The sequence below is a fragment of the Cyanistes caeruleus genome, chromosome 13, assembly GCF_971803275.1.
Source record: "Cyanistes caeruleus chromosome 13, bCyaCae1.hap1.1, whole genome shotgun sequence".
NCBI lineage: Eukaryota > Metazoa > Chordata > Aves > Passeriformes > Paridae > Cyanistes > Cyanistes caeruleus.
Window position 1 is genome coordinate 4024031 of NC_141713.1, and position 24463 is coordinate 4048493.

Sequence of the window (24463 nt, forward strand, 5' to 3'; positions counted from 1 at the left end):
TGAACATAAAATTAAAACAGTGTCACATGCCCATGGAGCTGAAAATCTCGGCATAGTATTTCCACATTCCCATTCTCTGAACAGAGCTTCCTGGATGATATTTCTGTGCAGATTATTCAGGAGGAGTTGGAGTGCTGTAAGCTTGATGACGTCTTTGTGACTGGATCAGAGAACAAATATTGTGATCTTTTCAGCATCAGCTCCCTGTGAGTGATTAAATTTCTTCTCCAAGGAATCTAGGTCATTTGCCAGGATCGGGGTGCTGGGCATTTACAGAAAGGAAAAACAAAGTGCATAGTTTTTCTGCTTTTGAATCCTAAGATTTATTGATAGTCCTGAATCTTTTGGGGAAATGCATGATATCTCAGTGCAATATGGAGAATAATGCTACATGTAAATACCTCTGTGTAAAGGAAAGCGTGGGAGCTCCTTCTAATCCTGATACGGTTTGCAAGATTGAATCATTTTCTCAGGCAAGTAAGGATTGTATTTGTAAGAGTGTTCAGGGCTGTGTTTTCTCTCCTCATCCCTCTCTGCTTTTTCCTGCACCCACCATGACTGCCTGCTGAGCTGCATTCCTGTCTCCAATACTCCCTGTGCTCAAAGCACTTGTTCCCTTCTCTTCTTTCCCTGCCAGTTCAATTCAGTCCCCGTGTCCAGGTCGAGATGTGCTTCCAGCAAGGGCTCACTAATTGTGGGGAAACTCACCAAGAGAGACTCAGGAACTTCCAAATGTGGCAGATTTCTGAAGCAGTCAGTCAGTCATTCTCTGTCCTCTTTTGCTGTTCACCTGTGACAGTGGCTACCGGAGCAAGATGCTTGGGTTTCTAAAAGAGTGGCACTGGAAAACACAGTGATGGCAGCAAAGATATTCCTTCCCTACAGGCAGAACCAGAAGGAAAAATCTGTTGGTTTCCTGGTCTGTTTCAGTGTGAATTGTCAGGAAATCAGCCTACAACATCTCCTACTCTGAGAACAGGAGATGAACTGGCAGTAATGTTTCACTAATATATTTTTGGAGCACAAAATCCTGTTTATCCTGTAGTGAAAGTGTCTTAAATGCCATCTGAAAATTTCAAAGTGACACTGCCTTGCCACTGTGCTGTGCTATAGGATGGGTAAGTCAGTAGCTCCAGGTCAGCACATGTGCATCCCTCAGGATCTGCCATCCTTTTTTACTCCTCACCTCTCTGGTCCTGTCTCTGGGTCTGATCGTTGCCGATGAAGCCATAAACAAACTGGAATACTGTTCTATTCCATATTGGTGGGACTCCCAGGAGCAGATATGGAGGTTTATAACTGCAGGTTTTTGGGGCTGTAGCTCATGGGTGAAACCTGGAGCTATGTGGGATTGTGTGCTGCTGCTCAAAAGTCAGGCAAGGCATAAAACGTGCTGCAAGCACTGGCTCGGTGCTTTTCAGCAGTGTAGGCAAAATGTGGTCACAGCCATGCAGCCTGGATGAGAGCCCCAGAGAGCTGCTCTGCTGAGAGGCTTCTGTAAGCAGTGTCCCCTCTCAGAAAACAAGTCCTATTTTAATGTGCCTCTGTCTTTTCTGGTGCCAGGAAGCAGGAACATTGCTTCTGGCTTTGTAGATACCCTGTGGTTTCAGAGTTGGTCTCTTTTTTTAATTCAGCATGTGTAAAGCAGCTCATTACCAGAGTCAGTGGCTGTCCTGGGCCCTCATGTCCTCTCTGAGCTGGATCAGTATTTAGGCTGCAAATGAGGCTTTACCAAGCTGCTTGCCTGGTGCTGCAATGCCTGAGCTCACCTGAGCACATCCAAGTGCAAATACTGAAAGTGGAAAAAAGAGCAGGGGAAGGAGGATCCCACAGCATAGGGGAGGGGTTGTATCATTTGTTTGTTGTAGTTTTTGTAAGATCCTCCCCCCTTTATCCTGAGGTCATGAAATGCTTTTATTCCAGCAGTGTCATAGTATGAAGAAACACAAAACCACAGAGTCCTGTTGCAATATACTCTGTTGGTGGAAATCATGTGAATGTTTTGAAAGACCATAAGTTTCTTCACAGATCCTACTGATTAGTGTGTCTGAACTGTAAGCAGAGCTCTGGGCATCTGCCCTGCATTGCCACAGTGCTTATGATGAAAAATGACCCATCATCCACCAGAACACAATTAATTCTGTGACACACTGGGCAAGTGTCCTGGGATTTTGAGGAAAACACTTTAGAGATGGGGGAGAGGGAAGGAAGGATAAATAAAGGTAGAAAATACCCCGTGTACCAGTTACAGGGCTTTGGAAAAATAGTCCAGGGACGGTTTTCACAGCTGCTCTTTGGTGAAGTTAGAGTTGTAGTAACCCTGGCAGAAACCTCATTTCTACTGTGCTCCCTAGGGAAGCCTGAAGGCTCTGAGAGTGTTTTACTCATACAGGGTGAAGAGAAGGGACAGGGATTGGTTTCACAGGCTGTATCAGGGGGAGGATGTGCAGACTGTGGAGGAGCATTGCCATTGCCATTCCTGCTGGCAGCAGAAGCCCCAGAAAGAGCTGAACTTAACTGGTGCAGCTGGTGGGATTGGACCCACAGGTTTCCCAGAGACAGCCTGTCCTGTGTCTTGATCTGCTTTATTTGAGAAGAGAAAGAGCCAGTGTTGGTGTTTCTGGGATGCTGTTTGAGCTCAGGTGGCTCTATCTCCAAGTGGCCAGTGGGCTTGGAAAGGATGGGATTCACACCATGCTGCTGTGGATGTCTTACATGTCCTAGCTCTTCCCAAGCAGTGAAAACATTGGATTTTCCGAAGTCAGGCTTTTACTTGCAATCACTGAGATATTTGTCTTGCTGGGGCTGCCCAAATACTGCCCAGAAAATCTCTTCTGGGAAGTGACCTCACAGATGGGCCTTGTGAGAAGGAAATGCTTTTTGTCCCCAGAGTCATCCCTGGTTCCCATTTTGCTTTGTCACTGCTGTGGGCACTGTGTGAAATCCCTGATTTCCCCAGGCTTGCAGGAGCTGCTTGGCCACGAGGACTGGTGGTCACTGGAGGTACCGGCCACGTGTCCGAGAGCACGGCCGGGCTCAGCCACACACAGGGAATGAACAGGCATCCTCAACATGTGAGGCTGATGTAAACACCTGTGGCTTTCTACATCTCTGAGTCTCACTCTGGGCTTTGGTGCAATTCTTCTTCCCTTTATTTTAATGAGGTTTTTTTTTTTCATGGAGTCTTGAGTTGCTGTAGCCTCACAAATGAAATCATTAAGGAGAACTATTTGAGACCAGTACCAAGTGGTGCAGGATCAGGGGTTCAGATTTGCTTCCAGGAGAATCTCTTAAAATTGTTCAGTCAATCAGAGGCTCATTTTTATTTTAACACGTTATTTAACATTGAAATTCTTGTGAATTTTGGGATTTCTTTAACAGAATAACTAAACTTGCTAAGGTGAATTTAAGACATAATTAAGGATTTTTTCAGGATTATATTTGATGAATCTTACCCTATTCAGAAGTGTTCTGCAAAAGATTATACCATTCAGATGTATCTAAATTCCAAACAGCTTTTACACCAAGTAGCATTGTTTTGATATTTCACATCTTTTTAAAAAAGTCTCATCTCAGTATTTTCAGCCAGTTGGAAAAGGCTTTGTATCAAACCCTGTCAAATCTGGGAGACTTGCAGTCCCTTACACTGCTCTGTCAGGTCCTTGTGCTTTCAGCTGACTGCATTTAATTATGATAATATTCAGTGGTAATATTCAGGACTTGGGAAGTGTTTCTTGTTTTCCAAAGGTGTTTTTGGCACTTGGGAGGATTAATCCAGCCAGGCTCATGCTGTAAACTCTGTGACACCAAAAGGGACCTCCTGGACCTCTTGGCTTTGCACAGAGCCGTGGAATTGCAGCCTGTGAAACACCTGTGTCTTCTCAGCTAGCCTGTGTGACTCTGAAAGCATTAACACGGCAGTTAAAGGATATTTAAACTTCCTGAGGGTTCAGGTGGCGGCAGAAGTGAGACCCCCGTGGGCTCAGCCCTCCCTGCGCTCCCCACGCTGGCAGCACACAGCTGGGAAACAGCTCATCGCGATGGAAACGCAAACAAGGGCTGTCAGGACATTTCTGCTCAAAGGTCATTGGGAAATGACAGACACTTAAATGTTGTTTTGTCTCTGTTCCACAAGCTGGAAAATAACAGGATGGGATTTTGATCAAGAGCTCTGCTTTATTCCCTCCAGTCGTCAGCTTTGTGGTGCCCTGGATCCTGCGACGAAGCATGGCTGATGGTAAAGGGAGGAGAGCTTTGAGGGTTTGCTCATTTTTTGGAGTATTTTGGAGTTCAGCTGCTTATATACAGTGAGCACTGCTGTCTTTGGGACATGGTCTGTTTTTTCTGATGCTTTCCAACCTGAGGCTGCTGGCCACAGGCTGGCTGGTTGCTGAGCCAGCCCTTGTGGTATCTCACCTTCCTGGGTGCCCCAGTGCTGGCAGCTGGGGCAGGACAAGACACAGCCAGTGCATATCTGGGTTCTCTGATCATTTGATACAAGGAAAAAGTGCAGCTCTCCTGCAGGGAGGCAGTTTCTGTTCCAACAGAGAGCCATGGATGATCCTCACCCCTCTAAGATGTGAGAGGAGTCTCCTGGCCAGTAGGATTTGGAGCAGAGTCATGTTAGCCATGGGTTGAACATGTGGAAATGTGATCTTGATGTGCAGAATTGCAAGGTCCTTACTATTATGCTCCCAACTATTTAAAATTAATATTTTCTGAACCCTTATGCAGCCCAGTGTCCACCCTGGCCAGCTCCAGTAGCTGAAGAGAGCAACAGTGCCATGTTTGGGGTTAATTAAAGGCTGCTGCTCTCAGCCCTCACCCAGCAATGTGCCTCAGTGGATGGAGACTTCAGCCTGCATTTGAGTACTGTTTGGTCATTTAATTTAATTTCTAATAGTCTTTCCATTTCAATTATCTCTCCTGAATAATTCCTGTTTGGAGGACAGTGCAGTAAGTGACTTCTTCCTAATCTGATTTCTGATTCTTAGTGGCCTGGATAGATCAGCATTAGTTTGCTATTTCAATCTGATCCATCAGAGTCCTCTGCTGTACAGGGTTGCTCTTTTATATCACGTAGGTGACAAAACCACAGCTTGATGCAGCTGTTCTCCAATGCAGGTCATGTGTGTGTGGAGCAGAGAGGATTATCAGCCTCCCCCTGTGCCCAAACCGGGGCAGGGGCTGAGAGCAGAGGTCTGGTGTTGACCAGAGCTGCTGGGGAGAAAAGGGGTCTCTGCAGCCTGAGAATGGGGTGTGTGATGCAATGCAATGATAACTTCATAAATCAAATGAATCCTTTGTTGTCTGGATGCTGGAAAGGTTCATTTGACCCCTTTGCCACCCCACTTCTGCAAATAATGGACTATTTTAGAGTGCAACTGGAAATAGAAATCCCCCTAAAGTATTGGTTTGATGTGTCTGGTGGAAGCTGCAGTTCAGGCAGTCATCAGTCATGGCTGAACAGGGTGGACAGAGTGCCAAGGAGAGGATTGGCCTGGGAAATGGAAAACTTTGGGATGGAAAGTCATTCCACTCTCCTTTATGAAGTACCACACTGCTCCTTGCTGTCCAAACCCTTACTGATGGCTTCTGGGCTGGAAAGAGAGAAAAGAGAAAGGAGGGAGGTGCTGCGGTCTTTTCCTGAATTAAGGGACCTGAGTGTGGTAGAAAGAAGCTGCATCTGCTATTCCATTGGAAAATCCTTTCTGGGAATTGGGTGAGGCTGGTAATGCTTTGGGGCCATGCCAGGCTTGTGGGCTCCCTGGAAAGATGTTGCAGTCAGATGGAGTTAGAGCCTCCCACCTTTGCTGTTCTGGCTCAGGAACAGCACAGCGGGGCAAAGGCAGGGTCATGAGGAGGGGGCCAGAGTGGGAAGAGCTTTGGCACCAGTGATTGTTGGATTCTGGAAAAGGACTCCACGAGTCTTATGGAGTTTGAATATGCTCCTCATCCCTTTGGGTTTCCCTTTCTCCTGGCACCCTGTCAGATGTGTTCATTGCTCAAACCCAATGAGATTTCTTGACTTGGCATTGCAAGGCTGCATGTCCAAACCCAATCTGGAATTCCACCATCCTCCCTCACTCTCTCCACTGGCCCCAACCTGCAGGAGAGCACATGATCCTGCTCACATCTCTCAGATTGTGGTTAGCAGGGCAGGAAGAAAACAGCCTGTTTTAGCCACAGCTCAGCATGTGACCAAGGTGACGTTTTGCTTTTTTTATTGCCAGCAAGCAACGGGGACGTGGTTGAGTTGATTTTTCAAGGGCTGCAATTCTCAAAGGTCTCTTGCTGCTTTGCAAACTCCTTTGCAAAATCCCAAAGCTTTGGAAACTGCTGGATATGATTGCACAAATCTCGGAGCAGCATGTGGCAAAGTCAGTGGTTCTGCTGCCTGTGCCACCAGTTTAGATAAACTGAGCAGCAGCGTGCCTGCCCCCAGGCAGAGGTGTCAGTGGGAAAAGGTGCACACTGGGACAGGGTGGATTTTCCCAGGAGCTGTTGACTGTGTCTCTCTGTCGTGCACCACCATCACAGGTTTCTGTTGTCACCTTTTGTCATGGCATAGCCCCAGCTGGCAGCAAAGTACAACACACCCACTCACTCATTCTCTCCCCGGTGGGGAGGAGCATCAGAAAGATAAGTGAAACTTGTGGGTTTAGATAAGAATCATTTATTAATTGAAAGAAAATGTAATATATTAATGCTAATTGAAATAATAGTAATTGTAAGGACAAGGAGAGGGAGAGAGAGGAGTAAAATCCAATACAATTGATCACCATGTGCTGACTGATCCCCAGGCAACTCCAGCCCACTCCCCCCAGTTTATATGGTGAGCCTGAGGTTCTCTAGTACAGAATATCCCTTTGGTCAGTTCTCTTGGCTGTGCTTCACCTATTTCTTGTGCACCTGCTCACTGGCAGAACGTGGGAAACTGAAAGTCCTTGAAAACATCAGGGTGTTATCAACATTATTCTCATGCTAAATCAAAAACACAGCACTGTTCCAGCTAATAACAAGAAAATTAACTCTATCCCAGCTGAAAACAGGACACTTTTGAGGAGGACTGAGTTTAGCATGAAGATGAAAGTACGAGTGTGAGAAATATCCCCATGAACTGCTTCCTGTTGCTCTGGTGGGACCCTGGCCTAGGTCTGAGTGTGCTGAGGGGGACCATTCCAACAGAGTCAGAAGTAAGCTGGTTTAAGTCACAAACTTTCTGAGTGCCTCCTTCAGTGAGTTTTTCTCCAGTTTGGCAGCTTCCAATGTTCCTGAAATGTGCCAGATGTAGGCACAGGGTGAAATGGTTCCTTGACTACACAGAAACTCCTGAAGCTCCTGACCTGTCCTTTGTCACCTCTGGTGTTGGAGAGCAAGGCAGGGATTCAGGGATCCACTGACTCCTGAGTACCCCAGGAAAACTGCTCTGATGTGTACAGATTGTAGGACTGATGGAGATGTATTATGGGGATTACTGTAGTGCTTATTGAGTGTTTGGAGATTTTGGTATAAAGGCTTTAATATTTTATTCTTATAAAGGGATTGAGTGTTTGAAGCTAAAAGCAGAAGTTTCTGCTATCTGAAATAAACAGCTATGAGGTGGGTAAAAGTGGTAGCAGGTTTGTGTGCTCAGTGAATTCATCACAAAAAGCAAGATGTAGGAAAGATTGATTGGTCAGTAGTACTTGGAGGGTTTTCCAGAGCAAGCTTATTAGAAGTACAGAGTGATTTGTAACTACAGCTGTGACTCTGCCTGGTGGGAAATGTTTTCACATGCTGGTTGTGAGAACAGCGGAGAGCGATCCTCTTTCTTCATCGTGCTGAATCCTGCCTAGTTCAAACCAGGTCTGGTTCTGGACCCAGATGGCTGAATTCCAGATAGTTGTTAAAATCTTTGTCCCCTTTCTGTGCCTGTCCCTGACACCAAGGGTTTTGGAGTGAAGATGTGCATGAATATTGTGGTGCTCACTAGGTCTGGAGCCAAGGTCAAAGCAGGCGGCCTTCCTCCACCATATCCTGCTTTTCTTCCCCAAAACTCCTGTATCTGTTGCCTCCAGTCAGAGGTAATGAGAAGAGTATCCAGTATCCTACAGAGCAGCATGTTCTCTATTTCCAAACCTTTGCCACTGTTGTTCTACTTATGGGTGGATCACAAAAATAATTACCTAAATGAACCAGGCGCCAAAACACCATCAGTGATCGTGTACTTCACAGAATAACAATGATTAGGTCACCCTCCTTGCTTATCTCAGGTTCCCACCCTTAAAATAAGGGCAGCAATATTTTTGCTTTTAAAAGAGCAGGATTAACTTGTTCATGTCTGAAGTATTAATCGTTGTTATTATTATTACTCATATGGATGGCAGGGAAGCACCTAATGAATTCTGGTAATGTTACAATAGGCAGTGGCTGCTATTGGTGTGACTAACCCTGGATGAATTTACTGGGCTGCCTGTTTATCCTAAAGCAAACTGCACCATGTACTTGTGGTCCCTCACCAACAGATCACTGTGGCCACGAGGTCTGTATGGTGCTGGTGGTTTTGTGTTGCACCTCCATCCTTTCCAGCCTCATTCAATATGATATCTCAGATGTACCTATCCAAATAGAAGCTGCCCAGGGTGTTCCTGTGCTGCCCAGGGTCTCTCCAGAGCCATTCCTTCCCTTCTGCTTTAAAAGACAGAGAGAAGCAGTTCAGACATCCAGCTGTGGATTTTGGATGCTTTCCATAGAGTGAGCCCTTTGGCTATCAGAGAATTGATGCAGAAAAACAAATTCCTTCCAAATGTGTCCTTGATGGAGACTAAATATTTTTCACCCTTTTTTTCTTCATAGTGTTTGTAATTACATTCCTTGATAATCTGCCAGGAGTGACCTGGGGTGCACGGGGTGAGAGAATGGGGTGCCAGATGTGTATGTTTGGGTAGGTAGGAGTGGGAGTTGTCTCTGCTGCTGGCTCTCAGGCAGGTGTGACACCATTTACCCCTTTCACAGCCATCACTCATGGAAGGAGCAGCATTCCAAGTGAGCTGTCCTGCCCAGGAGCTCTGCCTAATCCTCCACAAGGCTGTGGAAGTCACACACCCCTTTCTGGTTAGGGCCACCTCTTCCCGGCTGCTGCTGGCCCGGGGCCCGCACCATCCCCACAGATGTTTTTGGTGCTCACCTCTCCCTCCTCCCAGTGAATTTTCAGCCAAAGGCCACCTCTGGAAGTTGACTGTGGGGTGTGTTGTGTCACTCCCTGCACAGCTCATGACTCAGCAGTTGTACAAGTTCTGTACCTGTCAAGGACATGCCAGAAACCACAAATGTTCCTAAGCCAGCAACAACAAAAGCATCTGGGAGTTTCCACTCAGCTGAAGACAACAATGTCTGCAGTAGATTTTCTTGCAAATTGATTTGATTTCATTGCCAACAGATGAGAGCAGGAAAAGGATGCCAAGGGGGTGAGGGCAGGAACGCCAGCATCTGGATTTCCAGAGCCCGGAAAGCCCGAGATTGTCAAGAGAACAAGTGACACATCACTGTGCACTGCAGTGCTGAAAGGCAACAAAAACGCCCCTGGAAGCAAGGCCATGAAACCACTGAATATTTTAGAAAAATCTCAGGCTGTGAGATCAATTGGAAGAAATCACTGAGGTGCAGGAGAGCAAAATGCAAACACCTCTGCAGGTGTCAGCCCGAAAATGTCATTATTCAAACAAGCGCTGGCACAGCCGCAGTCCCGTGGTGTGCGAGCCGTGTCCCGGTGCCAGACAGGAGGGCTGCCCTGCTGCTCCTGGAATGGTGGCTCACCCAAGTAGGGGCATCTCCTGGCACCCCAGAATGCCTCCCACAGCCCAGCCAGAGAGCCAGGACCACGTGCCAGCCGTGGCAGGATTGCTTCCCACTGGGCACAAGGCTGGGGCACAGCCTTGATGGTTTCATTCAGTTGTCTCAAGGGAGCTGAGCTGGCAAGGAGAGCTGTGACAGTGACAGCACAGCAAGCTCTGTTCCCTGCCTTCCTCTGCCACCCCCTGCCCTGGGCAGGGATTTTAGGATCCATGGGATTTAGGTGTGAGGGGGAAGGGAAGGGTTGAACAGTTGAGGTCTGGCAATAGAATAGCCTGTCTTTGCTCAGGGATTGGAGTGATGCAGCCAAGATAACAGTGATTGGCGTGCCCTTGTCTGGGAAGAAGGGAGTAGTTTGGGTGCAGTTGAAGGAGTGGGAGGAATTGCTGCCTGCTCAGGCCTGTGGGTGATGGCTTATGCCTGGGAAAAGTGGCACCAGTGTAAATGGATGGAGGCTGTGGGTGGGGGAGAGAAAGAGGGGATGGGTAAACAACCGAGCTTGGTCCATCCTGGATTTTCATATTGCATGGAATTCAAACATGCCAAGGCTGATGTTGTTAACTTCATGTCAGGCCATTCTCTGTCATGCTTTTCCCTTCCCACAGGAAAATTTTCCAGCAGCATGTGTTTGACAGTGGGTGTTTCAGGCAGAGATGGGGATCCCTTTGAACTGTGAGCTACTGTAGGCATGGGAACCTCTCTGAACAGCCTTGAAGTCATTTTCCCAACATGCCTGGATCCCAAGTGTGTGCCAGATCCCCATAAAGACAGTTTGTCTGGGATCAAACAGGTGGCTTAATGACAGGAGATGTGATTGCTGAGTGAAGCCTATCTGAGCAGAAATGGGAGGCTGAGTCCTCATGGAAATTCTCTGCCTCAGACTGGCATGAGGTGGGGCTTGGAGTGGGGCTGAGGGAGGATTCACTGTGATGTGCCAAATGCATCAGGGGGTGGCAGAACAGCTCAGCTGAGCTCTGCTCAGAGTGTTCGGTGTGGATTGCAGAAAGCTGCATTCAGTGAATGACTTTAAGAGTAAATTGAGTGCAAGAGAGAAGGATGGTGCTCTTAGCACTGCTTGGGCTTTCCTACTAACTCACACAGTGCACAACCAGCAGATCTCCCTCTGCCTGTGTCCCTGTCCTGCTGTGCCATGTGTGATCGTCAAGTGTTTCACTGCTAGGTTTGGGCTTCTGCCTGGAAAAAATACATCCCTGGCTCCCCACCAAGAGCTATTTATAGCAGGAGCTCCTAGAAGACAGTGTGACAACTTCAGAAAACAAGGAATTGCTAAATCATCCTGCAGAGAGCAGCAAATGAACCCCTTGCCACGCACACCCGTGGGAGCCACGCACACCCAGAGCCCCAGATCCTGGTGAGGATTGGTACCAAGTGACTTTGTGCAGGGAATGCTGTGAAGAATCAAAGACACATTAAGATTCCTGCACAAAATGCCATGTCATGAGCAACAGCCCAAGAGCTTTTTGTCTTTCTGTCAAGTCCCATGGAAACAAACCCTGAGGACATGATGAGCTGCCTCTCCAGTGACATGGCAAAAATGCCTCCACTGCAGAAATACGGATCTCTGCCAGCCCTCAAACTGCTCTTGGATGTGCTGCACACCTTAAAAAAGGATGTACTGAAGAAGGCAACACCTCTCCAGTGTGACCAGTGACAGATACCTGCACATCTTGTTCCAATCAGGTAGATGCAATTTTTTGCATTGAATGTTCTTTCCCCTTTTGTAATTCCCCAGCAGCAGATGTTTCTTTTGCCTTGTCAGGAGCAGGTGGGCAGAGGTCTGCAGGAAAAATCCAGGCTTTTCTTGCCTCTGTCTGGTTGGAAATGGCAAAGGGGGTGACCTTGACCCTTCCTGGGAGTTCAGTGTATGATTGAGCATTGAGTCCAAATCCGTGAAAAACAACAACAATAACAACAAAACCCCAAGGCAGAAATTACCCAACTTCAATGTGGAGCAGAGTGTCCTGTTCAGTGTATCATCCTGCCTCCTTCCTTGTACTTCTCTGTAAACATCATTTATGTGTGTTTATACAATCCATGTGTTCCCTGCAGTTCTGGGATCCCTTCACTCATTCCTCCCACTGGACTAGTTGTAACAGGCACCAAATTATGGGAGTTTTGTTGCTTGCTTAGTTTATACACCTGCAATTTCCTGGTTTATATGTCCAGAGGTTTTAGTCTTTAATTTAATATTATTCATAGATTTTATTATTAGTTCACTTTGTAAAGCACCTTAATGGTCAGTGTCTGTTTAATTATATATGGCAAAACCTATAGAAACAAAGGAAAATTGACCCAATTTGTTACAGCTGGTTTACAAAGATTCCCTGAGGTGACTGAGCATCACTTTTCCTTTTTACTGTACTTCACACATTTCCAAACTCGTGTCAGTTCAGGTCTCATGTAACCTCTCCCTCTGAAGCAGCCTCAGCGTGGCTGCCCCTCCTCCCTGCAGCCCCAAGCCCAAACCCAGCATCTTTTCAGCTGAGGAAGGAGACTGACACAGTTCTCTGGGTTGTTTTTTTTTTTTCCTGCTGCTACTGGCAACATGCAAAATGCTGATCACATCTATTGTGGAGATGACCAAGAAGCATTTTTCTACAAGTAAACCATGGCTAAGTGTCTCTGGATTGGTTAAAGTACCCCCTTTATGCAGCAAAAGCTTCCAGAAGCACTGAGATGGTGCCTGCCCTTGTGGAGGTCCTCATCACAGGCTCTCTGGGTGGTGTGGGAGGTGCAGCTCTGGTTTGTATTGCTGGAATATGTTTGAGCATCAGCTCCACGGTCTCCTGGATGCAGCATTAATTAAACAGAATGGCCCTGCTCCAGGCCCCAGTGGACAAGCATCCACATGGCAACTGTGAGCCTTGTCAGCAGCAAGAGATTAAGGAATTAATTGGCAGGGTTAATCTTCATGTCAGGGTTGGAAATGAATTGTTAATTTGTTTGGATGAGTGTAAAGTCCTCTCGCAGCGATGGCAGGTGCGATCACATGAGGAAAAGGCTGCAAAGCTGCCCTTCCTGGGGACTTTTCCATTTCACACCCCTGCAAACAGACATCTCCAGCTCTTTGCCCCCGAAGTGTGAGCCTCCCGGGCGGGTCAGAGGAGCTCCTTGTGTCACTCACATCCTTGCAGGTGACAGCACAGCTGTGACAGGTCTGGCTGCAGCTTGGGAGGGCCCCTTGGAATTCCAGCCTTTCTCATCTTGCTCCCTTGTGCTAAGCAGGTCTGATCCTTGCATGGCAGGTACTGGGTGAGGCCAACCTGCTCCAGGATCTGAGTGAGGGAGAGATGTGCTCACACCAAAATGCCACTTTTGGGACACAGTGAGCAAAACTTGATTGTGTGGACACTAAACCATCTCAGACACTTCTCCAGGACACTGTAGAAAAGAGAACCTGCCGGGTCAGTCAATGCTTTTCCCTTTCTGTTCTCATTTTACACTCAGGACAGCAGAATATTTCCTTTCTTAGTATGTTTCTAATTTGTTAAGGCTACTGAATTTGTCACATTACATTAAGACATAGGAGGAAAGCACTTCAGGCCTTAAATTATTTAAATTATTAAATTGTAACTTTTGTCACTTGTGCTCTCTTTTGTGCATTGATTAGTCTAATTAGTTCAGCAATAAGAATCACCTTCTCCTCATGCTGGGGGTCTGGTAGGTTGTGACCAACACAACCTGAGTCTAGACATGACTGGACTATAGTCATAGACTGGACTATACAGACCTGGGATCTTCCTGGGTGTGCAACAATCCTGTTTAAGATCATGCAGTCAAAATCCTTCCCTTTTGCCTATGCTTCTGTTCTCGCCTCTGTCAGTGCCCAGTGCCTCATTTATGGGGAGGCTGATGCTGTTCTGAGGTGCTGTGAAATAATGGAAGTTTTCCATTGCCAAAAATTGGCTGGGTTTATCTAAGAAGGCCCACAGCACGTTGCTGGCATGAGCAGCTACTCCAGTGAAGTCCCACCTGAGTTGCCATTTTCTATTCCACATAAAACCACCCTTGAGTTTTTTGACTTAAAATTATTATTAGCCATTTGTCCTAAAATGTCAATAATGCAGTGATATTCTAGCAGAGCTTTTCTGCACTGTCATGCCCTATTAATTGCTTAGAAATAACAACATTAATTTGGAATAAGACTGTTACCTTGTCTATGCCATATATAAAATGTTAATACTAGAAGTGTACTGGGTTCATCCTAGACCTAATTAGCTCTTTGGAGAATTTACTTTGTGCAGCAGCCTGTACTGTCCACATTGATGCTAACATATTATATAATCAGCTTTAGAATAGGCAGCAGTCTGAAGCCCAGGTTTTGTGTCCCTGTGCTAAGCCACTACCCTGAGGAGAGCACTGAAAATCAGCAGAATTTGACTAGAGGATAGAGCACAAATGTCTGGGTTTTGTAAGGAGTTGTAGAACAACTTGTTATCTCCAAATCAACATTGCTTGCAAATGGCGCTCTCCAAACATGTTTTTATAGATAGAGATATAGCAGATTTTACAAAATGAGTTAATGTTCTCTTTTGCTGTCCAAATTGGGTGGTGAAGTCATGGAACATGCTATTTTGATAATTTGGAACATGCCCCAGGAGTTGATTAAATGATCTCTCTTGCTCTGTACATAAACTGTGCGTTTCCATGCAAACATCAGAAGGGTCAGAGCTGCAAACAGAGGCCTGCAGAATCTGCTCTATCTCTGCCTGGCTTTTTACTACCTGTTTAAACACCAAACGTATTTTAATAGACAATTACAGCTTGTCAATGGAAATACTCCCCTATAAAAGCAAACAGTGGATGAAGTGAAAGTGCTACTGGAAAGTTAGTGGGTAAGGTATTTATCATTTAGTGAGAGAGCTTTTTTTAAAAAAAAATCTAAGACCAGGATTCAAGGTTTTGAATTTTCTTTTTCATAAATCATGACTCCTCTGCTAGTTCTGGTGCTTGAGCAGGCCACCAAGGTACAGGGAAGAAATTCCTCCCAGGCACAGGTTACCCAGAGAAGCTGTGGCTGCCCCATCCCTGAAAGTGTCCCTGCCCAAGGCAGGGTGGTGGGATGGGCTTTAAGGTTCCAACCCTAACTATTCTGTGATTCCACAGTCCTGAACAGCATCTTCACCTCAACTTTTCTAGGATAAATTTGCCATCTTCCCTCCAAAGCGGAAACAGGAAGAAGAAATCAACTGTTGTCTGCTGTTCCTCAGATCCCTGGGAGGCAGGACCCTGATGGAGATTTATCATCTCTGCCTCAGGTGGGCAGTGGGGCAGGTATGGTTTGTCACCTCTTTCCCTCTGCTTTAGTTATTCTGCACTCTGATTATAAGGTTGTTCTGGTGTATTTATCTTTAGTCTGTTGCTCTAGTCTTTTCTGAAGGAAACAATGAAATACCCTCTAATATAAGAGATGAGAAATGCAATTAGAACTCACATCCTTTACTCCTTATGGGTAAGAGCCCCTATTACATAGTAACTATGGGAAGGAGTAGGCCCTGTTCGATCAATTTGTTCCAGTTCCTGGTTACAAATAGTTCAGGGAACTAAAACAGTGACAGATGAAGGTGTAATTCCCAGATCAGAGAAGAGGTAGAGAGCTGTAGGGTAGAACACAGGTATTTCTTGACACAGCACCAAACCAGAGATGAACAGCACAATGTAGATTTGACACTTTTATTAACAAAGAACCCATGGGGCTCATTCATTAGTACAAAATACAATCATGTTCCTGTATGTTAAACAGCTTTTTTATTTTGTCTCTTTTAAACTGTTTCACAGTTATCAAAACAAAGCCCCTGCATATTGAACTTATTATTGTGCAAACAGTAATTATTTTTAAGGATCAATTTCTGCACTAAGCCAAGTGCCAGAGAGCAGAACTTAATCTTGTTTTCACCCCTCCTTTGAAGGGCCATGTGTGCTTCCTAAGAAACACATAATAGTTGACTTTTTTTTGCGGCAAACAATCTAAGGCCACAGTTTATTTGCAAAGAATAAAAAAACAATTCAAAGATTTTAGGAAAAAAAAAAAAAAAGCACATCTTTACCCTTCATACTGCTGTTTGCTTGACCATGATTATACCAGGTAGCACGCATCACCTATCAGGTTTTACAGTCCAAAAAAGCACCTAATGTTCTTTAAGCTAGTATTTTGAATTATTACCATGCAAGTTAATACATGACCAAATTACTTTTCAAGTAACTAATAATGGTATCTGTCTAAGGAGAAGCTGCTTGTTCCCTTTCCAGATGATGTGATTGAAAATCCTGCACTGATTGTATGGGCAGGCCCTCACTTAAATAAAAAGGCATGAGAGATACACCTTGAGACTTAAATAATTTTTAGAATGTCCTTTCTAAATCATGCACTCAAATTTTGGTTAAAGCTGCATTTGCTATAGAAGACAATATTAAATGTTGTAAATGAAAGGAGCAACTGCAGTTTGGAAATGTGAATCTCCACCAGTCTGTCTTTCACACTGATGCAAAAGTGATTTGAGGTGAAGTGCTAGAAATTAGACAATGTAAGGAAGTTATACTAAAAGAAGACTAAAAATATATATCCGTGTATGCCTGTAGAAAAATCCCTGCTTCTTAAGTGAAGACAAATTTCATAAAAAAACCATTTAGACTTTGTTTAAACTGCAGTTATTGATGAAATGAAGGAAACTCAATTGCCGTTTTTGTACTGATCAGAAAGTACACTGTTTCACCACATGAAGCACCGGGTTTTAACCCCAAACCCTTCTGTAAGACATACAGAGTGTATCTAGTAGTCCAAAATCCCCTGTATTTCAAAGACAGGACTGTAAACGTGCATGTTGACAATGCTGTTTTCTGCTCCTGTAAGTGATCTGTTGGTGATTGTTTACTGATCCCAATTGATGGTTGGCAGGAAGCAAACATTCTACTTTTAAGTGAAGGCAGCAGAAGGGCAAGTAAATGCTGTGCCTTCACTCTTAGCAGCAACAAACTCACTGTTCTAAATGACCTGAGGAAGAAAACATCAAAATATTGCACCAAAACGAAATTAAACAGCAAAAACAAACAAGGGAACACACCAACAAATACAGTATGGATAGCAAATGACCAGTGCAGCCCCTGACAATAGATCTTTAGACAAAAATGCAGGAGTAATGAAAAGCTTTGTGCCATTACCAGAGGACATTGTTCCCCTGATGTCTGCTTTCACTTCAGTTATAAGCTATGTCTATTCTGGGTATATTTACACCTCTCCCTACACCTCTTATCTCATTCACTAACCACAGAAACCATTTAGGGTCCCTTTTAGAACCTTGAAGTATACTGGAGCTTTAACAAGACTTTTTTTGGTCTCAAATCTGACCGTAAGTAAATATCCAAAACAGAGGTAGGCTTATAAAGGCTTTTGAATAAATAAATATTGTCCATTTTGCTAAGTATACCTGCAGCTGGCAAAAGGTTTCTCCCTTGCCATGCTTCCCCTTACCATGCTATCCATAGGCTTAAGATGCAGAAGAAGAACTCACAGTAGAAGAGGTTAGAATAATTCCCTTAAGAAATCCCTTGAAAGAAAGCATAGTGCATAAGCTCATCTCAAAGTTCACTGTTCTGTTTCACACTTGTGTCTTGCATTCAGGAAACTGTTGCCTTCATAACATTGCTCAATAGCCATTCTGTCACCCACGGTGTCCTCAGGATCATGATCAATGAGGAAATAGTACCACTTGGCAGGCGTGAGAAGGGCAGGTTCCCATCAAATATGAAGTTTAGACTTTGCTCTGTGTTGCAGTAGTGTTCCTTTTTTGGACGCAGACAGTGCAAAGCTGAAGCCCCTTGAACACTGGAATCTTTTGGAAATGTTTTCTTACCCCACATTCTGTTCTCCTACGCAAGTTCTACAACAGGAGTTCTCCACATCACTATATACATTCTTCCAGAGCATTGCAAACAAAATATAAATTCTCTTCTCTTCACAAGATCCACACATCTCCTCCTTGTACTTTGTGTAGTGTATCCACTTTTTTGGAGAACATTCAGTATTTCATTGAAGCATTTTGTTTCAGTATTTTCAGGTATTTCTCAAGTATCCCAAGCTTAGCTGCTCCCCTGTTATCCTCGGTGCAGACTAATCCAGCAGGTTTCTCTTTGTCACCAAACATGCTCATACCTCCCTCTCCATTTTCCTTTGCCTTTCTCATACACAGACTTAAGCTTTGAAAAATAAAACTGTTTCCTTTTTAGCTGCACTACCAGCTTAAGCAGCAGAAAAGATTAAGACATTCATCACAATGATGCTCATTATAAATCCTCTTCAGAGCATGAATGAAACGGGCTGAACTTCTTCTACATCAGTTGGATGTGGATCAATCTAAGGAGAAAAGAAAGACAACAATTACTGCCTGCAATTCCTGCATTTAGGTATGAGTTTGGGTTTTTTTTTTTGCCATCTGACAATAAAAACCACCTGCTATTTATTTTCTTACCTCTGAATAAAGAGGTGGAGGCTGAAACCGGAACTCTTGTATGTAAGCAAAGACAGGACAACACAACTGTTCCTCGCAGTCAATGGGTGGTGGATAAGCAGGAACATGTCTGGAAAACTCTTCCTCAGACACTACATCAGCATAATTTGGTGGTGCTGAAACACAAGAGATGTTTCTGTCATATTTCAAACTATTCACTCACAGCAAGAATATCTGCATTACAGTATATCCAGGACCACAAACTCTTTATTGCAAGTGCACTGAACTCTTAAATATTTGAACTAAAATTATGTTTTCAGTAAACTTGGGTGAGTCAGCAGGAATACAGAGAGTGCTGTGCTTTTAGGACAAGTCCAGCAGAAAATGTGTGTTGTATCAAGATATATTCAGTGATGAGCAGAATTTTCCCACCATCGGGAGTTAGTTTCAGTCAGAGGGGTACAGAGAGACTTGAGGAAGGCTGGAGTTGGGGTAACCTAACCAGTTGTTTTGGATCTCAGTTTAAGACTTCTTGAGTCATACTTCCATGGCCTACATCCCTGGCAGTGCCCTTCAACTGGCACTGCACCCATCTGCTGCAGACAGTGCTGTGCTGGATTAGAGAGAGTTCAATATGTATTTATTACCTTCAGGGTGTTCAGGCATGGTCAATGCCAGCCAACTCATATCCATACTAAACTGGCTGGTAATGCTGGAGTTTCTGCTTGAAAATCCAATACATGGAATAGTGCCAATCACCAGAGGCATTTCAATCATCAATTTCTTAGCACCAGGAATATGGATATACACCTGTGTGACAACCCCCAAACAGAAGAAAAAAACATTGTGAGACCCCATTGAATGCTGCTCTTAAAAGCTGCCTTACTCCCTACAACTGCAAATTTAAAAATTAAGAGCTCTGTCATCCCAGCTATGCTTAGCTAATACCCTGGCAGCTTCCTTCTTTCTGTAACTTGTCTCAAGTGGCATTAAAAAATAAAAACCATCATGACAAACTTAATTATGCACTTGACTTTCAGTCTTATCTTCCCATTTCTGGAAGGAATCACTTGAGGATCCCATTCAGCTTGAAATGCTTCCCCAAAATAATCCCTACATGTCTGAAACTAAGCTGCTTCTTCCTCATTTTTCCCTTTTCCACATTATTCCCATCTTTTCATCTCAGAATCTCTTCACAGCCTTCAGTCTCTCATGTATATAGTTTATGATATTTGTTTTTCAGAGTCATAGAATGGTTTGGGTTAGAAGGGACCTTAAAGATCATCTAGTTCTAACCCCCCACCATGGGCTGGGACACTTTTCCCTAAATTTGTATTTATTGTAGTTCCCAAGTTAAAAACCTAACAGCTACTCAGTAAATTCTTCTGCTCCCAACTGAATGCAGCATCTAAAGTTTGTACATTTGAAAACCCAATACTTACAGCTAATGAATATTCTACTCTAATAATGCAGCAGTCAAGTATAGATGGGGATACAGGTGGGATTTTCAGAGTTTTCCCATTCCAGGTATCTGTACTCCCAGAGGCAATGTGGTTTCCTCGGACATTGGCAACCATCTGACGGAAGGTTTTTGTCTTCCCACTGGCCAGGTAAGTTTGTGTTTGGAAAATGGCAGCTTTTGGAACAATCAAACGAGAAGAGCAGTTCTCAATTTCTGCATAGATTGGGATGGCTTCCCCTTAGAGACAGAAAAAGTCCAATGAATAATTTGTATTTACCAACTTTCCTCTGGGAGTATCAAAGCATGTTACACAGCACGCACATCATCTGCAGTGTTATGAGAACAATACTTGCTAGGTTTCCTCAAGCCAGTTTATTTTTTTCAGAGTGGTATCTAGGCAGAATTATAGCCACCTACTATGTTTTACACATAAACAATGATTCATTTTGAAACATTAAGCATAGTTATGAACAAGCTATAAAAGCTTTATTTGCAAATTATGCCCCGATTTTCCTTTTATATAGTACTAAATGAATTTCAGGATGTCTTATTTTCTCAATGTATCTAATGTGATCAAGATGAAGAAGAAACTGCTAAAGCTCATTTTTACCCAAGTGTAAACCTACACAAATAGGATGTAAAAACCTAATTACATCCCAGTTAAGTATTTTATACCAGATAAAAACATTTTGTTGTTCTTTGCACTCAAATGCACATGGGTTTTCCATAAGATTATTAACAGGACTTCCATTCAATTTCTATTCCCAGAGGAAAAGATTATTTAAAAAAAAAAAAAAAAATCATATCATCTTAATTTACTGCTATTAAACAGAACTATTCTTTGAACTGTAAAGTGTTGGTTTCATTGAGATTTAAAAAAAAAACCCAACCTATTAGATGCTTAGTATTTACATTTTTAAGATAACTACTCTTACCATTACAGTATCCCTTCCTCTCAATTTTGGCACTGAGAGACACTGGCCCAGAGGTGAAAAACCAACAGCCAACCATCTTCTCCTGACTTCTTAGAACAGGTGTCTATAAAATATAGAGTATTTTTCATTTTATGGCATAAAGCTCTCAATCACTTGCAGTTTAGTGTTATGCATATCAGTCATGGCAACCCAGCTCTAAAATCCAGGTCATCTCAATCTCTGAACTGCTCAGTGCAATTGTAGTTCTGCCACCATGTGAAGTGGAACCAAGGTTTGGCAATCTGAACATTTCTCTTTTGAAATCCCAGTCTGTATTTATACTGTACTAAGTAACACAGACTAGTGTGTCTTTGCATGTGCTTTGTCTGCAAAATGAACTTTTTAAAGGTCTCATGGAATACTGTGGTGTTTATCCCCATGTTTCTCAGTGCAGCAGAATGCAGAATTAATTTTATTTGCAAACAACTAACAGTTAAGCAGATAAATTTTTTTTTACCTTTGTATCTTTAAGAAAGGATAAATGTATATGGGGGCTAAGGGGATGCACCTTCATTACTTGCAAGGCACAAAACTCCCCCAAATGCAGAGGTGTGACAAAAACCATCTTAATTATTCAAGGACTGTTGCATTGGATGACATTTACACTGCCTGTAGCGTTTTCATTACAATAAACTCACAAGCACACAAGTCAAGGGTCCAAGCCAGAATCAAAGCTACTCAAAATGATTTACTGGGCAGTGGCACCCAGTCAATACAATAATGCAAATTGGTTTTGTATTTTCTTTATTATAATGAAAAAACTCTGTTGTTTTGCAGTTTTGGTGGCAGCCTTGGAATCCATTAAGACTGGCACTGCCTTCCTGATGTGTCCTACAGGCCTCTTCTGCAAAATAACCTATGGTCTGCTCTGTCCTTACAGAATGTGGCTATGATGCCTTCAAACTCCTAACTACTGAATATAAAGACTATTCTGCTTAGAGATGTCACTGCCAAAATACCCTAAGTTCTCTCCAGAATGGATTAAAATGTAAGCATGTAATGAGGGGGGGGAAAAAAGCCTGCTCAAAACATCTCTTTTCTACGTTCACGTCATGATGTTAAAATTATCCTACCATTTTAAATAAAATAGAAATTACTCATTCATATTTAAATGAATAACCATTTAGATCCAGTTGCTATCATGAAAGTGCAAGGTATAATTTTATATTATTTTCATAATATGGGTTGAGATAAAAGAATCCAGCTCATTAGCTTCCATCTTGCCTATTTACTCATTACTTGATGCCTGATCTTTCTTATTACTCTACAGTATTTCCAGTGATTATTAAAAACTCAATACTTTAATGTGGCCAAATTTGTCATAGGGAAATAACTGAAAGGATCTCTGGAGCAGCTGCGTGCACACACTTCATGTTAGAAAATGACATGCAAAATGCAGGGATACGTAACATAATGGCCAGAGCCTAAATGACAGGCTGGGCATGATTAACACTCTTCTCTAATTACTGTTCCTCAACCTACTATTATTGTAGAGTTTAGGACACTGCAGCCCTGTGAATGTAGTTGCTCTGGTAAGAGTAACTACTCTGCACTCGTGCATTACTATTATTAAGCCTTATTTATGCATCTGAATCCTGCCTAACTTTTTGGCAGGAGCATCTCTGCCAGCAGGGATGTAATCAATGGTATTAAAAAAGCCACTGTGTTTGCTATTCACACAACCTAAGATCATCTATTTATAGAGAAAAGCTTAGGGAGCTTATATGCTTTCAGAAGTCAGAAAATGACGCTCTGGAATAACATGGGAAGCGTTATGGCTGGATGTGAATGCTGCCTGGAAATGGCTTCTTTGCAGCTGGTTTTACGGGGGGAGGAGGAGTGGGGGACCCTCTTACCAAGAGAGCTGGTGAGCTGACATCGATGTGGCTGATAACCTGCAGCTCTGTCTGCACACTCTGGTCAGGTACAGCAGGCCTCTCCAGAACTGCTTTCACGTAGTACTGGATACTGCCATACTTCCCAGTAAAAGAGGTCACCAGAGGTCTGAAACAAGCAGTCATAAAACCATTACCCTCAATTAATAATTCAGCTCCAAACATTAACACTTCCTGCTTACAGAATCATTTCCCAATTTACAGCTTGTACATTTAGGGCCTTGCAGAAGCAGAAGCAAACAAGGCCTGTCTCTGTGGCCCTTGATTAAGACAAATATATAAAGCTGATACTAAAAAAAACACAAGTCAAATTACATTAAGTTAATGTTCTACTACAAGCAGCATCCAGCACAATCCCTTCAGGTTGGATTATTGAACTTACTCTTGAGGAAGCTGAAAGCTGAACGGAAATTCGTGTCTTCCATCTAGAAGAATTAAGTTTTCCTCACCTGTAGGAGAAGAATGAATAGTATGTTTTAGTTATTCCAGAAATAGAACAAAGCAGACACTTTTACAAATTATTTATGTATAAAAACACCCAGATGCAAGAAGTTTTTGTTGATCCCAGTAGGTTCTGGACTGCAGCCCACACTTTATTTATGCTCTGATGTGATTTCAATGAAAAACAAAAATCAAGGAAGCATGGGAGACCTTGAGATTCAGTTCAGAACTCTGGCCAATTTCTAATCCAAAATGGCTTCTGCAAAGCATAAATTAAGTTTTAAGGACAGCAATTAATCTACTTTTCCAATTAACAATTGAACTAACTTCTGTGCTGAAAAACCTGCAATTTAAGGTCAGCGTTTAGAAATACTATAAATATACGCGCTCCAAATTTATTCATACGGGGCCTGCTGTTACACAATTTTCAAGGCCTAAATTTACTTTCCCTACAGATCAGCCTGAACTGCGTTTCACCCTCACAGAACTAAATGGTGCTGTTCTCTCTTTGATTTTTTTCGACGCTGCCATAGTGCTGCAGTGTCTGTGTGACAGAGCTCCGCAACAGCGAGCTTCCTCTGCCTCCTTAACCCACTGGATGAGCCTGACTGCTTCCAGGGTCTTCCACGGCAGCTTCCCAGGAGCTGCTTATCCAGCACAGCCAGCGCGGAGGGGCCCGATGGAATCCACAGAAGGGCCGAACCTTGCCCGAAACCCCCGCAGCGCAGGGACCCGAGCCGCGGATTCTGTTCCTGTCTCGCTCCGCGCGGGTGAGGCGGCGGCGGCTTGCCCGGCCGTACGGCTGAATGCTGGCAGAGCTGCCCTGCCCCGGCACTCGGGGTCCGTTTCTCCGGGCCCCGGTGCCCGTTCCCACCCGGAGCGTTCTCCCCTCCGTGGCCCCCGGCCGTGGGCGCCTTCCCGCGGCCCTTCCCCACTCCCGCAGCGCCACTCCCCGTCCCACCCCCGCCGCGGCTGCGGAGCGGCCGGGCCCGCGCGCACCCCCCCGGCCCCCCTCACCTTCGGGCGGGTCCCGCAGGAGGCTCTGTCGGATGTCCAGGTACCGCACCTCCGCCTCCCGCCGCGGCCCCGGCCCCGGGGCCCGCACCGCCACCCCCCACGTGCCCGCCCCGGGCACCGCGCCGGGGCTCTCGCTCCAAGCGACGCGCGCCCGGCCCGCGGCCTCCAGGCGCAGCCCGCGGAGCGGCAGCGGCCCCGCCAGCTCCAGCAGCACCTGCCCGGACACCGTGTCCCCGCTGCAGTATCCGCCGCCGCCTCCGCCGCGCCGGGCCTCGTCCTCCAGCACCAGGGCCAGCGTCTTCACCGCGCCGCCGGCCCCGGGGCCCGGCCCGGCCGCCGCCATCGCTCCCCGGCCGCGGGGGAACCGCGCCCGCC

The 24463-nt window shown here is 44.6% G+C and overlaps 1 protein-coding gene and 1 long non-coding RNA gene across 6 annotated transcripts in view; one reads left to right on the forward strand and one right to left on the reverse strand.

Annotated features, from left to right (window-relative positions):
• The window catches only part of LOC147650657 (uncharacterized), an 83581-nt gene extending 61734 nt beyond the window's left edge, over positions 1-21847 (forward strand). Inside the window, exons 3-7 of one of the 5 annotated variants that reach the window (XR_015275993.1) lie at positions 8998-11535; positions 14995-15129; positions 18153-18255; positions 19827-19909; positions 21513-21847. This is a non-coding gene — a long non-coding RNA (uncharacterized LOC147650657). The remainder of the gene's footprint in view (positions 1-8997; positions 11536-14994; positions 15130-18152; positions 18256-19826; positions 19910-21512) is intronic. The other 4 variants (XR_015275994.1, XR_015275995.1, XR_015275992.1 and 1 more) reach the window with 4 other exon arrangements.
• Positions 15515-24454, reverse strand: ARRDC4 (arrestin domain containing 4). The gene is made up of 8 exons (XM_086849759.1): positions 24089-24454; positions 23013-23079; positions 22592-22739; positions 20697-20799; positions 19742-19998; positions 18947-19109; positions 18321-18475; positions 15515-18205 (listed from the first exon to the last, which is right to left on the reverse strand). The coding sequence occupies exons 1-8, from the start codon at positions 24429-24431 to the stop codon at positions 18149-18151; spliced, it is 1293 nt and encodes a 430-aa protein (XP_086705885.1). The 5' UTR covers positions 24432-24454; the 3' UTR covers positions 15515-18148.
• Positions 24455-24463: the final 9 nt, after the last annotated feature.

Bases quoted from the DNA above. Each gene is read 5' to 3' on its own strand.
- ARRDC4 (XM_086849759.1), bottom strand. From the start codon at position 24,431: ATGGCGGCGGCCGGGCCGGGCCCCGGGGCCGGCGGCGCGGTGAAGACG. The intron at 20,800-22,591 runs GTAAGAGGGTCC...TATATTTTATAG, and splicing joins TCAGCTCACCAGCTCTCTTG to ACACCTGTTCTAAGAAGTCA. The intron at 18,206-18,320 runs GTAAGAAAATAA...TTTTCTCCTTAG, and splicing joins CTCCACCTCTTTATTCAGAG to ATTGATCCACATCCAACTGA.